At 35.6% G+C, this 19,229-nt stretch overlaps 1 protein-coding gene across 1 annotated transcript in view; it reads left to right on the top strand.

The window, feature by feature from the left end:
• Positions 1-9,340, top strand: part of LOC145661155 (uncharacterized) — a 47,012-nt gene extending 37,672 nt beyond the window's left edge. Inside the window, exon 2 of the mRNA XM_081726605.1 lies at positions 9,281-9,340. Within this exon, the coding sequence (XP_081582731.1) occupies positions 9,281-9,340 (60 nt within the window). The remainder of the gene's footprint in view (positions 1-9,280) is intronic.
• The last annotated feature ends 9,889 nt before the right edge of the window (positions 9,341-19,229 follow it).

The raw sequence follows: 19,229 nt of genomic DNA on the forward strand, positions 1-19,229 counted from the left end.
GAAGAAGCTAAAATAGGGTTTTTAGTTTTCCAGAAGGAAACCAAAATTTTCCTTTCTTTCAGGCCTCAAAAACACTAGCAGCAACACACTTTTTTGGCTTTGTAGATTGTTGCTGGCCTCCCTTCATAAACGACGAGCCCCCCTACCCAAATCTGCTGGCTACACCCCTGATGAATTTACAGATGACTGATATTAGAAATAGACTAAGTGCTCAAACATTGTCTAACTTGTTGTTTACCAATGTTAATGACCCACCGCTAGACAAGCTCAAAGTTGACGGGCTAGTTATTTCTTGGCTGAAGGATGGACATCATTCCGCTGCGGATGATTTACCACGAAAAAGTTACCAACAGAAAATAAACCCGATTTCAGATTTTTTTTCAAGGTGGAAAATTAGGAGTTATGGAAAATGTATACTTATGTTACTAATGGTTTATTTGTGTTATTCAACTTTGTACCTAATTTTTAGTAAGTCTCTTCTTTGTTTTAGGTAAACTACTTTGAATAAATATTCATAATAATTGCAATTATGCATATTGTAACTTAAATTTAACGTGGTGTTTTAATGATTACACAAATTACAATTATGAGCATACTTTATGGAGATGCTCTCACAGAGGGTATCCGACCACCTTTATACACTATGAAAAACTGCTTTTTCAAGTCTTTTGTAAGAAAAATACTGTGAACTGAGAAACCATAACCTTTTCCATATTGTACAGGGGTATTTTCCTACGAATAGAAGTTTCTTTTGGAATGCGCTGAGAAATTAATACTTGCAAGAATACTCTCTTGGTACAAGTATATTTTAGGCACACACTAATTTCCCCTCACCTCGGACTGTTTCAATTACCTCACTGACAAACACTTTACCATATTATATCGTCAAGGTCAGATCCACCGTTATTATAACAGAGTGGTGCTTGAGCGATTGACTAGATATTCAAACTCCGATTAGTGACAATTTCACTGTCTTGTTTTATTACAAGTGTAAACTCTTTAGTCAGTACAGAGGAGGCCGTGGATCGTGTTCAGAGTTGATGACAATGGATTTTGGTGAGTCAGAGTAGGTCACAGTGGATGATGGTGGGTGGTGGGTCACGGTGGGTCAGAGTGGGTCACGGTGGGTGGTGGGTCATGATGGGTCACCGTGGGTCATGGTGGGTAGTGGGTTAGTGGGTCGTGAGTAGTGCTGGTGATGGGTCAGTGGGTCGTGAGTCAAGTTTTCATTGACCCACGCCAACTCTGCCTATCAGCTTGTGTTGTACGTATTTTTATATTGTAACGACGTGACGTTTCCAGTGAATTCTTGTACAACATCTTTATCAGCACTTTTGAGGAGGTATGCAACCGCGCACCAGGATTATTACCTCATCGGCCATATTTTATCTGCGTGTATGAGTATTGGCCTGCCATGTAGTATCATTTCCAGGCACCGAGACGTCCTTTTCATGCTCTTGTTCACTCAATTTACATCATAAAATGTCCGGGAATCCTTAACGTACTTTGGGGAATCCCTTGCGCCGCCATTGCACAAGTCTGAAAACTGCAAGTTTGGATAGAGCAGGTTAGCATATTTTGACGATACCATGCCGTATCACGTCTATTCAGTAGTTTGTGCAATATTTAACTCTAAAATTTATTTTCTCACGCTTTCGGCACCCTACAGACGTAAACGACGTTTTTTTTCGCCCTATGTTTCTTATAACTTTTTTTGTTTGTTTGTTTGTTTGTTTGTTTTACTCTTAGGAATCAGCTCTCTGCTTTTGTACAACGAATTTAATGCAATTGTGTGGCTTACCTTGAGACCAGGATCAAGCCAGAGAGGCGAAATGTTCTTGGGGGGATTTTTTTTTAAAATCCGGTTTTTCCTGAATTTCATGATTCAGATGTATGATACTGGCATGTGAGTGTGCCATTGGAAAGTGCACATTATACTGAAGAAAATGGCGTTTGAACTATGTCTCTGGACCAAATAGTAATGACACACTAAATTTTTAAAATATTTCGATATATATATAGGGTAAGTTTGGGTGAATCCGGACAGTTCTGATGTTTCTATCTTTTACTACTACCCCGCTAAACGAAAATATCCAATACTTCGTCGTATTATTTAATGATATGTTGTTATGCATATATAACTGAAAAAGTTTTCCTGGAATAGCATGTTAAGAAATAAAAAATAATTTTCTGAAAGTTGACAAAATCTTTGATTTGCAAATTTGGAAGGGTGAATCCGGCCAGTAGGTTGGCGATTCCAGACACTGAACTTTGAAGGAAGATATATATAAATGATAGGTATATTTTAGCTTACTATCTTGTTACACTAACATTCTAATGTGATAAGTACAGAATATAAATACAATTACATGATAAATACATACAAATTACTAACATAGCAATTTCTATATTAATTACTGTTGAAACTGTAAACTAAATGCACAGTTGTGTAACTACCACTACAGTGCTTAATCATTAATCTATTGATCACATTTGTTTCCATTATAACTACATTGTACTACTATTTTTTGCTACTGACAACGAGATTTTTAGTAAAATGTATAATATGTGCGCACTGAAACTAGCATTTATTTATTTATGTATGTATGTATTTATTTATTTATTTATTTATTTTGCGTTAATGATGTCTGCCAGTTTCGTGAAGCACAAGTCATAATTCAAACACATCGTCCACGGATAAAATACAGTTCCTTTTCACCTACCACACATCTTTCATGAAACCAGGTCTTACACACAGTACAACACACCCAGAAACCGTATTTGATTGATGATGGTGCGTAATAATTATTCCCACAAAATCCGCAGTTGTTTTCATCCATACCCTCGATTGTATTTGAGGAGACAGTTTGAAACAAACTGCAACTCGTTACACTTAATCTTTTAGCAACACCAGACTTTTGGGATGTGGGTTTGGAAGAAGCAACAGCAGGAAAAGATACGAATTGTTTTACTGAGGACTCTGAAGGCGATTGAGACGTGTTTGAGGATGTCTGATGACAGAGAAGAGCTGTTGTTTTCAGCTACTGTAGGATCATGTTCATTCGACAAAAGAAATTCATGTTCCCGAACTTGATGCGGATCAAATGGAAATATACCAGATGATGTAGCCATTCAGTAGTGTAGAATTTTTAGCACCTTGTGATTAGCATTTTGTAATTTAGTTGTGTTTGTAGATCCTAAGATAATTTTATAGATTTTTCTGGTGATTGCTCAGAGTCCATTTATGGCAAAAATAAATAGACGCTATATATAAGCAATAGACCTCACGTACTATTTTACACTCATAAACGTGCAAAGCGAGAGAGGAGATAGTGTTCTGAATCCTCTTAGTTCATTAACCGCATTTTCCGGATTCGGCTTAAAGTAATAAACGTGTCCGAGTTCACCCTTCCTTAAACGTCCGGATTCGCTCGTTTTGAGCACTGTAAACTTGTGCACGCTTTGAGCAGCCACTCGGAAACTAATAGAATTCTTCCAATATGCAACAAGTAAAGTATGGTCTTTGCTTTTACATATGTCTTACTTAACCATTTGCTGATAACCACTTCTGTACAAAACCTTAACATATTCCACTAAAAAGTTACATCAGGTCAAAAAACGTGCATGCACTTTCCTATTTCTTCTTCTTTCCCTCACCGTCGAAATTACGTATAACACTATTTGCACTTCCTACTCAGCACTGAACTGTAGGAAGGTACGGTGCTTCAAATAGACATCACAACAAGTCTCCACATTATACATGCGAAGAACAGTATTATCGTAGGCTTAGGATGTCCGGATTCAGCGACTATCCAGAATCACCCAAACTTACTATCTATCTATCTATCTATCTATCTATCTATCTATCTATCTATCTATCTATCTATATATATATATATATATATATATATATATATATATATATATATGGGTCATCATCAGATTTATAAAGATTTTTTCCGCCCTTAGTTTTAAAGATACAAGATTAAACTTTTGAATACATATTGTGTGCATAAATACATTTTCAAAAATCAGTTTCCTTACGTGAAATCAAGCCTGGGCAAGAGGGATACAAAATTGTTTTAAAAAAAATCGAAAAAAAGCTTTCGGTTTTGCTCTATTTTCCCGTTTCTGATGTATAATACGGACAATCGAATATTTCCATTGGAAAGGATACTCTATTCTGAGAAAAACGAGGTATTAACATTAGCTGTTTGACTGAAAATCTAAAATTTACCTCAGAAAGTGGAAATCCTAAAAGTTTTAATAACTATGTCTTTTGGTAGTCATCCCCCCTACTTTTGGTACAGCGCCGTTCCTGTTGACCCATAGATGACGACACGCAGTTACATTGTTTACTCAGAGCCGTTACACAGAGCGTATATTAATAGATCTATAGAGCTCCCTCATGGGTATATAGTTAGTGTACGCGTCTTCGGCGCGGAGCCTAGGTTTGATTTCCGGTGGGAACTCCTGTGGTTCGGATGCCACGTTAAGCTGTAGGTCCACGTCTCATATAGTCTCATTTCTAAAAGGGGCGCTGAACTTAAACAAACAATAGATCCATAGATATTTTTTTAAGTGGGGTGGTTTTGGAGACTAGGGATAAACGGGTTGTAATTGTAAGTTAAATAAATTGTATAAATAGAATACCCTTCAGAATATGCGTTAGTCGGCTGTTCTTATCCTGATACCGTTCAGAGATATGCGGCTATAAGTATCTCTGTTCCTGAAAAAAGAAGACGAACAAACGAAACATTAATAAGAATGCATTCATAGCTATGACTTCGGTGTAATTGGTACTAACAAACGTATGGGATCTTTTTTCGTTACCGATGGAAAATTTGGATGTCCATTCGCCGATATTGAATTATATTGTACTGTGGGCCTATTTTCGAAAATTACACTCACAATTCTGCCCTTTACCAAGCCGGTAGCTAGCCCTAAAATGTAGGGGGGGGGGCGGTAGAAGTTATGGGGGCCCGATCGAACTATAGTTCATTTGCAAGCCTACCGATAAAATTTTAGGGGGGCCCGGCACCCTGGACACCCCTTGATACGGGCCTGCCCTTTACGGCAAAGGAGACGGACAACTAAAGAATGACAATAAATGGTGAAATGGAATATTAGCATCTATGCTGGCTTCAAACCAGTTAGCCTTGCAATAACTAGTCCAATGTCTTAGATCGCTTGACCGTGCCAGAGGACCGCGTAAAACTGAGACTTGATGAGTAGATAATAGAGTGTACGATAAGAGTGTGTAAAGAATTCGTTATAAGAGACAATCTTTAGTTCAGAAACCGATGTGTTATTTGCAGTAAGCTAATATGGAAGCTTGGCTTTGAATATAAAAATGTAACACGGCATCTTTTATGACTTGCCTGTGGAAATAATCTACGATTTATTCTGCTCTAAGTTTTCTATCGCACATAAAATATCTTCTTTCTCTTAACATCAGCAATCAAGATACTATATTTCCTATAACCTGGCATGTTTTCTAGATATTATTTTTTAGGACCTACGAATTCTATACAATCTATTTGGGTTATATAAGAGGAAAAGGAGAGAAAATTGAATTGATCAAAAAAGATATAACATGTGCATGATACTAAAATAAAAGGAATTTTTAAAAATGATGAATGAAAAAGTATTGTATTTCACGGTTTAACGCACATTTTGAAATCATAAATCTCCCATTATATCAATAGTACAAAAGGCTTAAATGTAGAACTTCATAACATATTTTCTTTCGTACTTTATAAAGGATGATTGTAAATCATCACATTTTTCTATTTAAATTCAAAAACAGATTTTTAAAGAATATTAAATTATCATTATAAAATCTTTTTGACCACATATCTACAATAGCAACCAACTTAAAAGATTAGGTGAAATATAGAATTTCACGTTCACCTATTTTCCGTAAACTGCTGTGTTACGATTTGTTTCATAAAAATACTGCGTCAATTTGTTCATGAGTTTCTTTTGGTATTAACCACCACTTCAACTATAATTACATAGCATATTTATGAAGCTTATACAAGACAAATCCGTAACAAGTACCTTTCTTGTTCGAAGTTCTCTACTCCCAACCTTCTGTATAATTTTTAAAACGTAAAGAGAAGTTTGGATAAGAATTCTATCGTGGGTATATGGTTAGCAGACTTGTCTTTGACGTGGAACCGTGGATTCGATTTCGAATTTGAACTCATATGGTTTTCATCCCTTGTTAAGATATAGGTTCAAGTATCTTGTGACCTCGAGGGGACGCTAAACTTGAAATCAACTAATCACCGAAAACGTATGAACTGATTTCGACAAGGGCAGTAGGTACAAGAAATAATAAAAGTGCTAAAACAGATAATAATAATAATAATAATAATAATAATAATAATAATAATAATAATAATAATAATAATAATAATAATAATAATAAAAGACTTTTAAAAACAAAATAATTCATTAATACTAGTAGTATCTTTAAAATTGTTTTGAAATCGTGCCAAGCCGTACGAATTAATGCCTAACATGAATTTATTTCAATGGTAATATTTTGATGTATGAATATGTAGAGCTTGGCAAGAGTTTGAAAACCTTTTACACATGATAGTTATCACTTTTATTATATTCTGCCTTTTAGTGTCTATTCTGAAGAGCATTCATATTTTTCTAAAATTATTTTTTTGCTTTTTAGTGCGTTATGAAGTCGATTATTTTTCTTTCAATTACTTTTATTTTCCGCTTTATAGTGCATTTTTGAAGTAAGTTATTTCTCTTTTATGTTCTTAAAACTTTCCATTTTTTCTTCATGTCGGTAGTTTAACTATATGTCTAAACTAAAGGTAGAACACTAACTCTCTGTGAAATGGACCTCCTTAAGAAACGTGTGTGAAGAGATGCGCAATAATTAATTATCAAAATTGGTAAAGGATTTTTTAAATTGTTATTATAAGTAAAAACCTTTCTAAGGAATTGCTCATTATTAGTGGAAATCGCATCAAAATACGTATCACGTAGTCTAGAAGGTAGTTACCCGTTTGTCGCCGAGATGCTGATAGTGTCCTAAATCCTTGGCATATCAGTCCCAGCAAGTCCAGTTTAACGTCATTTGACAGTTGGCACTTCAGACTAATAAATGTGGAAAGAAATGTTGGAATTCTTAGAACAAGACATAAGGTATAGACGATGAGTGTACTTTCCTGAATAACGTGGGAATACTCATTCGATTCGCTTTGAGTACTTTATTAAATATACAGGGAAATGCAAAACAGAATGCAACATAACTATGTAATCCGAGACCGAGTTATACGAAATTTCGTATATGTATAGATAGTAATTGTAATTCGATGAACAATGTGAGACTATTCGCTTTTGCGTACATTACGTGATATACAAGGTGATGCAAAACAGAACGAAACATAAGACAACTACGTAATCTGAGTCCCAGTTGGACGAAATTTTGCATACATACCACTAGGAGGTCGGTGAATAACATAGTTCTCGCATCGATAGTAGTATAAAAAATAGAGAGAGAGAGAGAGAGAGAGAGAGAGAAAAGCAGCATTTGCAACGGATAGGAATGACACTATCCTCGATATTCAGTTATATTTATTCAGAAAGAGCCCGACAAGCATGTTCATATTAGGTCAGTACTAAACCGCGGGTTTTCTGCTTGTCAGATCAAGAGTTCAATTCCCGTTTGAGTCAAACGTTAAGGTATGTAATTTTACTTCCTGAATGCATGAAAATTTATATGAAATAATTACATTAAAATAAATCAGTTGCATATAAATCAATATAATCATTTTAGGACATAAATACAATATTTATTAGGTTTAAAATATAATATCTGATATGTGATAGGTGTTGACAGATCGACGGTGTATTATATTTGAATGTTAAATACAAATTAAGAAAATCGTGTAATAGGAATAAATTAGTTGTGTAGGGTATTTGTATGTAGCTATTTGTCATACGGAGATTACCTCTTAATATTATCATTACATCAAGTGATTTACATTCTTGACATATAGTCAGAGAACATGCGGGTATAAACAGAAAGTATCCAAAATCGAATCTTAGTTCCAGACACAAAACTTACGATCCCCGAAACCATGTAAGAGCATCTAGTTACATGACTTCTTTCCATAGGGTATCAGTTCAATATTTTGAAATGCTTTTATGAACTTCGCCGAATACGTTAGGAGAAATAACTAGTGTTCACAAATGTTACCCAATAGACACAGGAATTCTCAAACAAAATTATGTTTAGTATTAGTAAACTTCCTGAATACTCTCAATTACTAACTGTGCTACGAAATCAATCTCAACGAGCTGCACTGTGAGAAACTTCAGACGTGTCTCCCCGTTTCCGCTGATCTAGTGGTAAAACCTTTATTCTTAAATGGCAACATCTGTAAAATAACATATCATGAGAAAGCATCTTTATTTCTTGTTACAAAAAGGTTATTATTTGAAAATTGTACACAACACTGTGGGAAAAAACACGTTCGAAACGTTTACAAATGATAGTAACACTGAGTTGTAAAATGTCATTTGTTCTCTATTAACCGTTCAGTAATCTCTGTTACTCACTATAGTAGCAGAAACATCCACAAACTGTCTTGTGATGAAACTAACGCGTGTCGCTTTAGTCGGTATGGTCTAGGGCAAAACATTCATTGGCTCTCAATTAAAACATGAAGCACAAAATGCACCATTGGAAGGCTGTTTTAAGCCAATGTACAAAAATACATTTTATGTGGAAATGCAATGAATACGGCGCCTGTGACAGATCTGAACATGTACTGTCTATTTAGAGATCATTACCGAAACAGGCTCTGAAAGGTCACATTGAACGAAACGAAACTGTTTACATTTCTGGAACGGGAAAAGAAACCATGATGAGTATGCCAGCGAGCTAGTCATCCTATGGCAAATATCATTGTTGTAAATAGACTCAAAAGAGCATTGCAATGGTGCATTACGTGCTCCACGTTTTAATTGAGAGCAAATTAATGTTTTGCCCTAAACCATACCGACTACGGTGACACGCGTTATGTTCATCACTACAGAGCATGCGGGTATTTCTGCTACCTTAGTGGGTAATAAAGATTACGTAACGGTTAATACGAAGTAAATCCATTTTATAATTCAGTGTTTCTGTCATTTGCAAAACTTTTGTACGTAATTTCTCCCATAGTATTGGGTACACTTTTCAAATAATAACCTTTTTGTAACAAGAATTAGAGGAATCTTTACAAGATTTGTTATATTGCAGATGTTGAAATTTAACAATAAAGGTTTTGCCACTACACTGGAAATGGGGCGACACATCTAATGTTTCTCACAATGCAGCTCGTTGACATTGATTTATCAGCACAATGAGGGTATTCTTAACGTTTACTAACGCTAAACATAATCTTGTTTGAGAATTCCTGTGTCTAATGGGTAACATTTAAGAGCGCGATTTCTCCTAACGTATTGGGCAAAATTCCAAAACAATAATGTTTTCACAACTAGTATCAGCATCAAATATGCTTTCTCAAACGATATGCTATTTGACCCATATTGCCATTTAAAGAAAATAAAGGTTTCGCCACTAGACCGCAGGGAGTGGGGCAGTGCGACTGAATTTTCCTCAATTATCCGTCCTCTCAATACTAAAGTTGACTTGTTTCAGGATTTTTGAAACAAACCCCTCTATTACGAGATACAGAGGGCGGGTTAATGAGGTGTTAATGAACTATACCGACAAACTTTAAGAGGTGATTCCTCACATCAAAATAAGAGAAAAAGTTCATTTGGACATGTGGTGAGAAGTGCAAAGTTTCAGAGCTAGGGCTGTCCAAAATTCCGAAAAAGCCAAATTTTCAGAGGCCTTATTTCGAATTCGAGAGACTGTGGATGGTGGTCCTTATCAGCACAAAGAAAGTCACACATACACAATCCAAAAATTCATCTTTCATTAATGTTCAATGGGTGTACAGAGCATCCTCTGCAGGGTGAAATTCCCAGACATACCATCAATCGAATTTTGAGATATGCTCTGACTTTATGATTGGTCCAAAGTAGGTAAACGATAAGCCTTGATAGCAGTGAACACGGAATCCTTTGGCGCGATGTCGGACGTGTTAAGAATCGTCAGCAGCACGGTTTCTCGTACTCGGGAAAATGCATAGTGCGATGTTTTCTTTCACGCTTATAAGTGAAGAAATCGTGAAATATACCGTGACGAAATACATATCATTTCACGTTATACCGAACACAAAGAAATATGGAGCTGCCGGTTCCTAACACTTCTTCCTTCCCTCCGAAGCATTGGATGTCCATTGTTGTCAAGATTTAATTCCTGCCTACTCTGAACCCTTCTTGAAATCAGGATATATCTGAAGACTCTATTGAAACCGTATCTGAGAATTAAATCCTGTAGGAAATACCCTCTACACCTATTGACAATTAATGAAATATGCAGTTTTGGATTGTGTGTTAGTGACTTCCCTTACGCTGATAAGAACCACCATCCACAGTTTCTAGAATACGAAATAAAGCCTATTGAAATTTAGCTTTTTAGCGTTTTGGACAGCCCTAGCTCTAAAACTATGCATTTTCCGCCATAGGCCCATATGAACTTTTTCTCTTATTTTGATGTGACGTTCCAGTATAACCAAAACTACTGGAGTAATTTTAACCAAACCTCCTACTCATATTATCTACTGTGTGGAAAAGTGTGCTGTCAGCCTAAGAACCCCTAGCACACCCATGAGGAGTAGGAGGAAAAGCTACACATAAATATGATCGAAAACTATCGATATTAGTGTCGAATGCATAATGTACGGGTTGCTTAGATCAATAGGCACATTCCGATGCCGTTTGACTTTCGTTTAAGTTCCTATTTGTACCCGAGTGGTGATGTTGATGGTGTGAGGTAGTGACGTAGAAACATCGAAATCGTTCGATAATTGTGTCAAATCGTTAGTGGTCACTATCGCTAAGTTAATTGGTGGCGGTCCGGACGACGTTTAAGTTCAAGTTTAGCCCTCAGTGGTGGCACAACATCCTTAACCGTTCGAGGAGGAGTGGGAGAGGCAGACATTCAAATAACAAAAACGACCCATTATAGTGTCTAATCGAGTCTTTGGGATCACTTAGATAAAAGTGATAAGTTCACATTCACCCCGCATTAACACCCTGAAGGGGGAAAGGGTATGAAATTGTTTCACTTAAAACTATATGAAAATTTCCTATATTAATGTCGAATCCATAGCTTTCAGGGTTCCAAAGCATCCAGAAGCTGATTGCTAGCATTCTGGATGCTTTTAAGTTCAGCCTGTAGCAGCCCTTGGGAGAGCATACCTTGGGAAAGTGGAACGGACTTATGTAAAATTGTCGAAATGTCAGATATTAGTGTCGAATCCTTAGTTTTCGGGATCACTGAGGTGAAGTGGCACTTCCGATACCGTTTATGTTCAAATTCAGCCCCCATTACTATTCCTAAGGGGGGATTGTAACATGTAAAATAATTGACCGACATTAGTGTCGAATTCATAGTTTTTGAAGACCCTAAGTTGATTTGTGACAGTTTTAATGCCAAAATGAAACGTATTCCCCGTGTGGATAACGGATATTTTGCTAGGTTTAGATAAAGTACAGTCAATGCAATGTTAACGAACCACATTCTCTTTACTGTCATGATCATAGATACTGTAAAACGAAGAGATGTGCTTCCAGTTTTACGAAGAATTTCCATATCCATTCCGCCTTTTCATGAATAATCTTCCGATACGAATTTTTAAAATACTTAAAAATGTGCAAATGAAAAAAGGTATGAAATTTCTACAAGTAAGAAATAATAGATTTCTGCTGTGGTGTAACACATGAATAAAAAGTTCGAGATAAACATTAAGAATATAAACATCTTCTGACATTCAGTCAGTAATTAACAGCTGCTGTCTTTTCGAAAACAACGGCTGTCAGAAAAAAAAGATTCCCAGCTCTATTACATTGACGTATTCAACTTTCGCTTATTCTTCCTTCAAGGAACTTGGAGAACACTAAAGAACGCTTGAAAATTAAGCGCGACATAAATAGTAAGGTCTGTTTCGGAAACATTGTAGCATGATCTTACTAAGCATGTGACACGTGATAAAACGAACAGTGCAGCCAGTTTGAATGTGCAGGTAGATGGTAGATTGAATTTCGTTTGCAGAGTGTGAAGCCGTGTTTGTGTAGTGCTTACGGTGTGGGAATAGGTAAGCGAAGTGGGCAGAAGGACTCACAATGTATTTGCAATTTCTTTCAAAACGTATGTAACAGGGATCGAAAAGTGACGTATAGCCATTTCATCAGTGAAGGGATTGCCCAAACTATTATTCATCGTATTCTACGAAGATTTGTGGAAACCAGCAGTGCCACCAAGTCGTCGGGCGCGGGTGATGAATCAACAAGTAGTGAAGAAACTTGACTTGGGACTTTTGAGAAATCCCAGTGTCTCTGTACGCGAATTGGCCCGACAGTTGAAGCTACCGCCTACTTCCATACACAGGATCAGAAATGAAAAGTTGGGCTTGAAAACGTATAAAGCAAAAGCGGCTCCATAGTATAAGGAAGAATAAAAGATATGTATGCAAAGAAACTGCCGCAAAATTGCTGAAAAAAATGGATTCAGCGTCAATGAAGATACTTGTGATTGATAACAAGCCTTGTCGAACCTAATCATGCTGCGGGAAGTAAGTACTATTCATGACGAGATAAAACACAGGTTAGCGACAAATTCAAATTCAAGGCAAAGGCAAAGTTTCCCAAGCAATACTTGATATGGTAGCAACGGACGCTGAGGGAAGAGTTTCGTCACCTTACATTTCGACGATCATAACGATTGCAGAAATTTAGGTTAATGAATGCATTAAGAAGAGATTGCTTCCTCTTATCGACGGTCGCAATGTCCTTTTCTGTTCGGACATGGCAACATGTCATTACGCTACTAAAGCCACAGACTACTGTGAAGAGCATGAGACAGGTGGGAGGTGCTTTCAATACCCATCTCACCCTCTCACAACAGGAATGTACGACATATGCAAATGATATGTAAATGTTGTAGATAATGAATAAAAATTTAGATTAGCCAAAAATAAAAAAAAATAAAAAATAATTTAGTGTCGGTAGAGCCAAATTATAAATAAAGTTAGAATTTACATTCCTGTAAACATCAGTTCTATTTTAACGTCCCATTGCCCCGTTAGGGACAGTAATGCTGCTTGACGTTCTGACTAGGTAAGATATTATCTTAATATTAAGAAAATGTGAATTTATCATCAAATTGCATTAGTTAACTCTGGCAGACACAACAAATCCTGGAATGCCTGAAAGGTAAATAAAATTTTTAAAATAAATTACAAGTTATTTTGTACTCACCCTGCGGCTAAGTATTCAATTAAAAATTCCACACACTTTCTAGAAAATGCACACATATTTATTTTTAATTTCACTAATGAACACACAATAACACCACACGCAATATATAGAATTATACACACTAGATATTCAATAGATATATATTTTTCTCAACTTGATGACTGCTTAAATGAGTTTTTTTTAATAAAAAAAGAATAATAATAGAGATCTCTCTCAAATTCAAATGTTCACTGTCACTAAACCGTTTAAACAAGATATTTCAATTCACAGTCACTGTAATTACACTTCACTCCAGATGATTCTCCGGGAGAGGTCCAATTATCCTTCATTGGAAGTCACTGTCTTTAGATGTTATCTTCTATTCAGAATAAAGTTTGTTTCATAGAAATTGCTGATAAAACACATTGGCATCTTGTGTTTAATAAAATAATTCAATGATGTAAAAATGAAGTTCAGCTATGAACACATAGTGTTTTCACTTTTGGTATGCAACTGATATTCGTTTACTTGTCAGACATTTTCAGTTGTAACTTTGTCAATAACGATTATATACTTTAGCACCAAATAACATGTGGTTTTTCAAAATAAATATCTTTTTATAACAGATGTCCATATAACACTGTGCTCTATTCTTTACGGCTGAAGTTATGTATGTATGAAGATATGACTTCAACTCTCAGTTTCTCATAAAAAATATTATTGTCTGACATTGGTGACAGTCGATCTTCAACTAACTCTATGTTTTACTCTCATTTCCTTTTGTTATACACACAAACGCTATCTTTTACCAAAACTCGCCTCCTTCGCGGCTTTCAAAAGTTTTTTTTTCATTGTCAGAGGATAGCGGGACTTTCTTTCACAAAGGGTTGCTTGCGAGAGGCCTGACGCGTGTATCCCTCTAGCGGTTACTGTTTCATTTTCGAATGTAAACAACCTCTCTCAGTGACCGATATCCTTTTCTGTTTACATTTATAATTAATGATATTACCGATTAACGAATTACAATTGACATGTAACAAAAGTTGAAAACCAATATTTAAATATCCTATTTTACATTTATACACTTGGGTGGAGTTGTCATTGTCAAAAAGCAGAAAAAATACCAAATAACTTGTTGGTGGTAGACAATTGTCTTCTGCTACCCTTCATTACACTCCAAGGCATGCCGGGAGTGCCAGAATCAACATACTGAGTTTAAAATTAAGCAAAGAATAGCAAACTGCCAAAATAGCTATTCTATAAAGAAAATACGGTAAGGATCGCGATTCTATATACTAATATAACTTTATCGGATCTGTCCAAGAACTGTTATCGGTTGGAATTTATATTCAAAAACATATTTTATATATCAGTACCTTCTGGTAACCCTGAAACAATATGAAAATCGAATTGATGAAGGTTCGCTGACTAGACACCCAGAACTGTTGAACCACCCCCACAGGAGAGGTAGCGGTTCCATTAAAAGTGTGAAAATCGCGGTCAGTGAAACAATTTCTCACGTATTGTATTTGAAAATTCGTATCTAGGTGTGTATAGTCCAACAAAAGATTGCTCAGCGACTTTCTGTCGCCAATATTGTTTTGTCCATCCTTAGAATTTCTTTCCTTTTTTATAATATATTTCTATAATAGTTATAACACATTGAAAGAATCTTGTTTATAGTATTTCTTAGATACTATAGGTTGGCAATATTTGGTACTGAAGAGGTCACTAACCTCTATCTCCCTGAAGTTTCTAAAATCATATGGAACGTTCCAACAAATATACAAAAGGAAGCAGTTTTCTGTTATGCCACTAAACTTACTGCAATTTTAAATAAAATAAAATAATATCAGAATGATTAGCTTGAAATCTAATGTGTATAAAATAACTAAACTAATTAAATATATATATTAAATCTGAATATAAGATTTAGATTGCATATGCAAATTTTATGAATAATAAAAATAAAATAAATAAAAATATCTTTGTTAAGTTTGCTCATAACAAATCCCCCTTTGGGAAGGTTGGGATATACTTGTGAAAAGATATCACAACGTTCTCACTTATGCTAATTAAACATGAATAGAGTTACCTAGAGTGAATACTGTCTATAGCACTTTGATTAGAATTAATAAAATACATTTATCTTAGCAAATTTATGCGTATTTGTCTACCTATCTATCTATATACTTGTATGAAAAAACTATATTACTAACAATACTATATATATAGAAATATGCTTTAACCTAATGTGATTATATGTGTGAATATAATAATATAAATACTAATTAATTAATATCTATGTATCCCATGATACGTTGGAGTTCCCATCTTGAGAATTTATGTTTCTGCATTCTCCTTTCCAGATGTATTTTCTCGCATGTTATATTTTTTTAATAGAAAAGCATTTCTCTTAATTATCTCCTTGCCTGTGGTGAGGTCTGCAAGTGTATAGACATTGGTGTCTGTCTTGTGGACTACTTTCCAGGAGCCACTATATAAAACCATTAACTTTTTGGACACCCCTGCCAAGGCATCTGATTTTGGAAAGAGACGAACTAGTACAAGGTCTCCAATATTATAATCTACAAGCCGGTGATGCTTGTCGAAGTATGCTTTTCTTGCTTCCGCCTTTTTCTTCAAGTTTTTTTGCGAAATTTCCACGTAATACTTGGTTTCAGCAGATCTGTCCACTTCCGGTACCTCAAACAGACGAGCTATATCACTTGTTTGTGAGATGTTTAGATGTAGCTCATAGGGAGAAAATCCCGTACTTAAATGTTTTGCTGTATTTAAGCACCTTTCCACTTTAGTAAGTAATCGTGGCCACTCTTTTTGGTTATGAGAGCAATATTTACGTAACATACGGACTGTAGACTTTAGAGCTGTTTCCGCAATTTCTCCCTGAGGAAAGTAAGCACTACTCATAACATGCTTAATTCCTAATTCTGTCATTGCATTTTTCCACTGTGTGGACTGGAACTGGGTCCCTCTATCCGTGATTAGCATTTCTGCATTTGGGCATAGTTTGAGAAAATCTGTCAATTTTTGTAATGCAATGGATGTAGTTGCTCTCTTACAAGAATAAAGACCTACTAATTTTGAAAACACATCAAAAATACTAATATGTATTGATAACCACCATATCCCTTAGTGATTGGACCGCAGAAGTCAGCACTCAGAAAGACGCCTGGCTTCTCTGCTATAACTGAATGCATAGGACCTCTATAATAACAAGTAGGAGGGTTTGCTTTCTGGCATATGGAGCATGAGCCACAATATTTCCTAATTACAGTTCGCATTTTTGGCCAAAAGAAACTCTGTCAACTGAGGCACAAGTTTGCTAGCTGAAAGATGTCCACTTTGTTCGTGATAGTAATTTAATAAATGTTTGACTAAGACTTCCGGGATACATATGCGTATGCCCATGTTATCTCTCTTACATAGCCTACCATTCAATATTTCATACCGGTGGCTTTTCCCACAAACTTTACCATTCTTTTCTCCATTTTCTACTTGTCTTTTAATGGGACCTAGAAATGAATCTGAAGTTTGTAGTTCAGGTAACATGCTAATTAAACTTCTCATTTCACATGGAATCTCTTCTAAGATACCCATTAATGATTCTTTCAAAACTGGTTTGGCTTCAATGTCAAACTCAACATTACTATGTGGTGGATATCTTGAATGATAATCAGCCATATTATCTTGGGACCTTACATGCTGAAAACTGAAGTCTAAATTCGCTAATGAGAGTGCCCATCTTAAAATTCTCTGATTGGTGAGTCTACATAGTAAAATAAACCTTAAGGCCTCGTGGTCTGAACGTATTATGAATTTATTTCCTATCAAATAATGTTTAAATTTTGCTACCCCATCAACCAGTGCCAAAAGTTCCTTCTCCGTCGTCGTATAGTGTTTCTGAGGGCCAGAAAATATTCTCGAGGACATTCCTATCACTCTTTTCTCTCCATCATCATCTATTTGATACAACAAATTGGAACTCGCTCGATCAGACGCATCTACTTCTAAAATAAATTCTTTGTTAAGTAGTGGCTTTTTAAGCACTACTTTCTCTTGAAATATTTCTTTAATTTTATTTAGAGCTTCCTGATGCTGTGAACTCCATTTAAACTTAACATTTTTCTTTAGCAACTCATAAAGAGGATACAAGACATCCGAATATTTTACACTGAAACATCTGTAAAATCCTAAATAACCTAACAGCTTACGTAACTCTTTTACATTCTTAGGTGGTCTAAAATCAATTACTTTCTTAATTTTATTCTCATCCTTGCCAATTCCTTCTTGAGAAAATCAAAACCAAGTATCTTAATTTTTTGTTGCGCGAACTCACATTTTTTAGCCGGAGTGTAACTCCTCCTCCTTTCAATAAGGTCAACACCTGGTCCAAATGAGACAGGTGCTCTTCGAAGCTAGTAGATGCTATAATTGTATCATCAACATAAGTATTACAGAATGATTTGACATCATTTCCTAGAATTTGATCAAGTGCTCTGATGCACGATGACAGACTGGTTTTTGTTCCAAATGGTAGTTTCATGAAACAATACGATATACCTTCATATACGAAGCCTAAAAATTGTTGGTCTTTTTCCCTGACTTTCACGTTTACAAAGAATTCAACTATATCGAGTTTACTGAAATAACTCTTATTACTAAGTGATTGCAAGATGTCAAGAGGGACCAATGGTTTGTCGGTCTGTCCTTTTATAACTTGCGAAAGCCTCCTCCCATCCACACATAGACGAATCTGCCCATTTGGTTTCTCTACAACAACAAGTGGATGACTATAGCTACTAGGTGATTTTTTTTATAATTTTCCATGCGAGCCATCTGTGAATTTCATTCCGAATTGGATTCTGATATTTCATGGGAAAATTGTACATTTTTGACCTAATGGGTGTGGGATCAGTTATTTCAATACAATGTTCATATCCTTTGATTGTTCCAGGTCTCTCGTCAAAAATATCACGATGTTTAATTAATAAAGAAGCTAACATGGTCTTTTGATCATTATTAAGTTCTACATAAGCGTTTACATGTTCGTGGATTTCTTCTAAAGTGGTTTTCGTATCCATCTGTAACCATTCTGAGGGTGACAATACTCTTTCTTGCAGTTCCTTGATTGTTGGAAACTTTCTAAGCTTCAACTGTGGCTTGGGGTCAGTCTCATTTAGCTGCTCCCTTGAATTGCCATAAACCATTTGTTGCAATTCATCATGCCTCTCTAATTCACTAAAATTCTCTACCGTGATTGCATTATCAGCATCACAATTAATTGTCTCCTCTATATATATCTCAATACTAAATCTTGGTTATCTACTTCCACGTCTCGAAAATTTATTTCTACAGTGTGTGGCTTATGTAATACTAATAATCCTCTAGAATAATCTAACACAGCATGTACTTCTACAAAGAACTGAGATCCAAGGATTAAATCACGATTAAGGTTTTTCACTATGATCCCTACTGTGTGAAATAGTTTCACATTAATGTACAATGCTAATAGAGTTTGCCGCAATATGACTGATACCTTTCTACCAAACGCAGAAGTAACCTTCATATTATTACTTTTCAAAAAAGGTGGTGCGGGATTACTGTCCTTAACTGTATTCCAAAGATTTTCACTCAATGCTGAGATAGATGATCCACTGTCCAGCAATGCATTGATGGACTGCGCATAAATCATTACATTAATTTCCGGTAAATGTACAATATTGTTTCGAGTCACAGGCTCGTCTCGAATATCAAGCAAATCATCAAATATTCCGTTTGCTTGTTCAAATACGGGTTTACTAATTAACACACTT

The sequence above is a fragment of the Thermobia domestica genome, chromosome 9 (genome assembly GCF_964235325.1).
Source record: "Thermobia domestica chromosome 9, izTheDome1.hap1.1, whole genome shotgun sequence".
NCBI classification, from domain to species: domain Eukaryota; kingdom Metazoa; phylum Arthropoda; class Insecta; order Zygentoma; family Lepismatidae; genus Thermobia; species Thermobia domestica.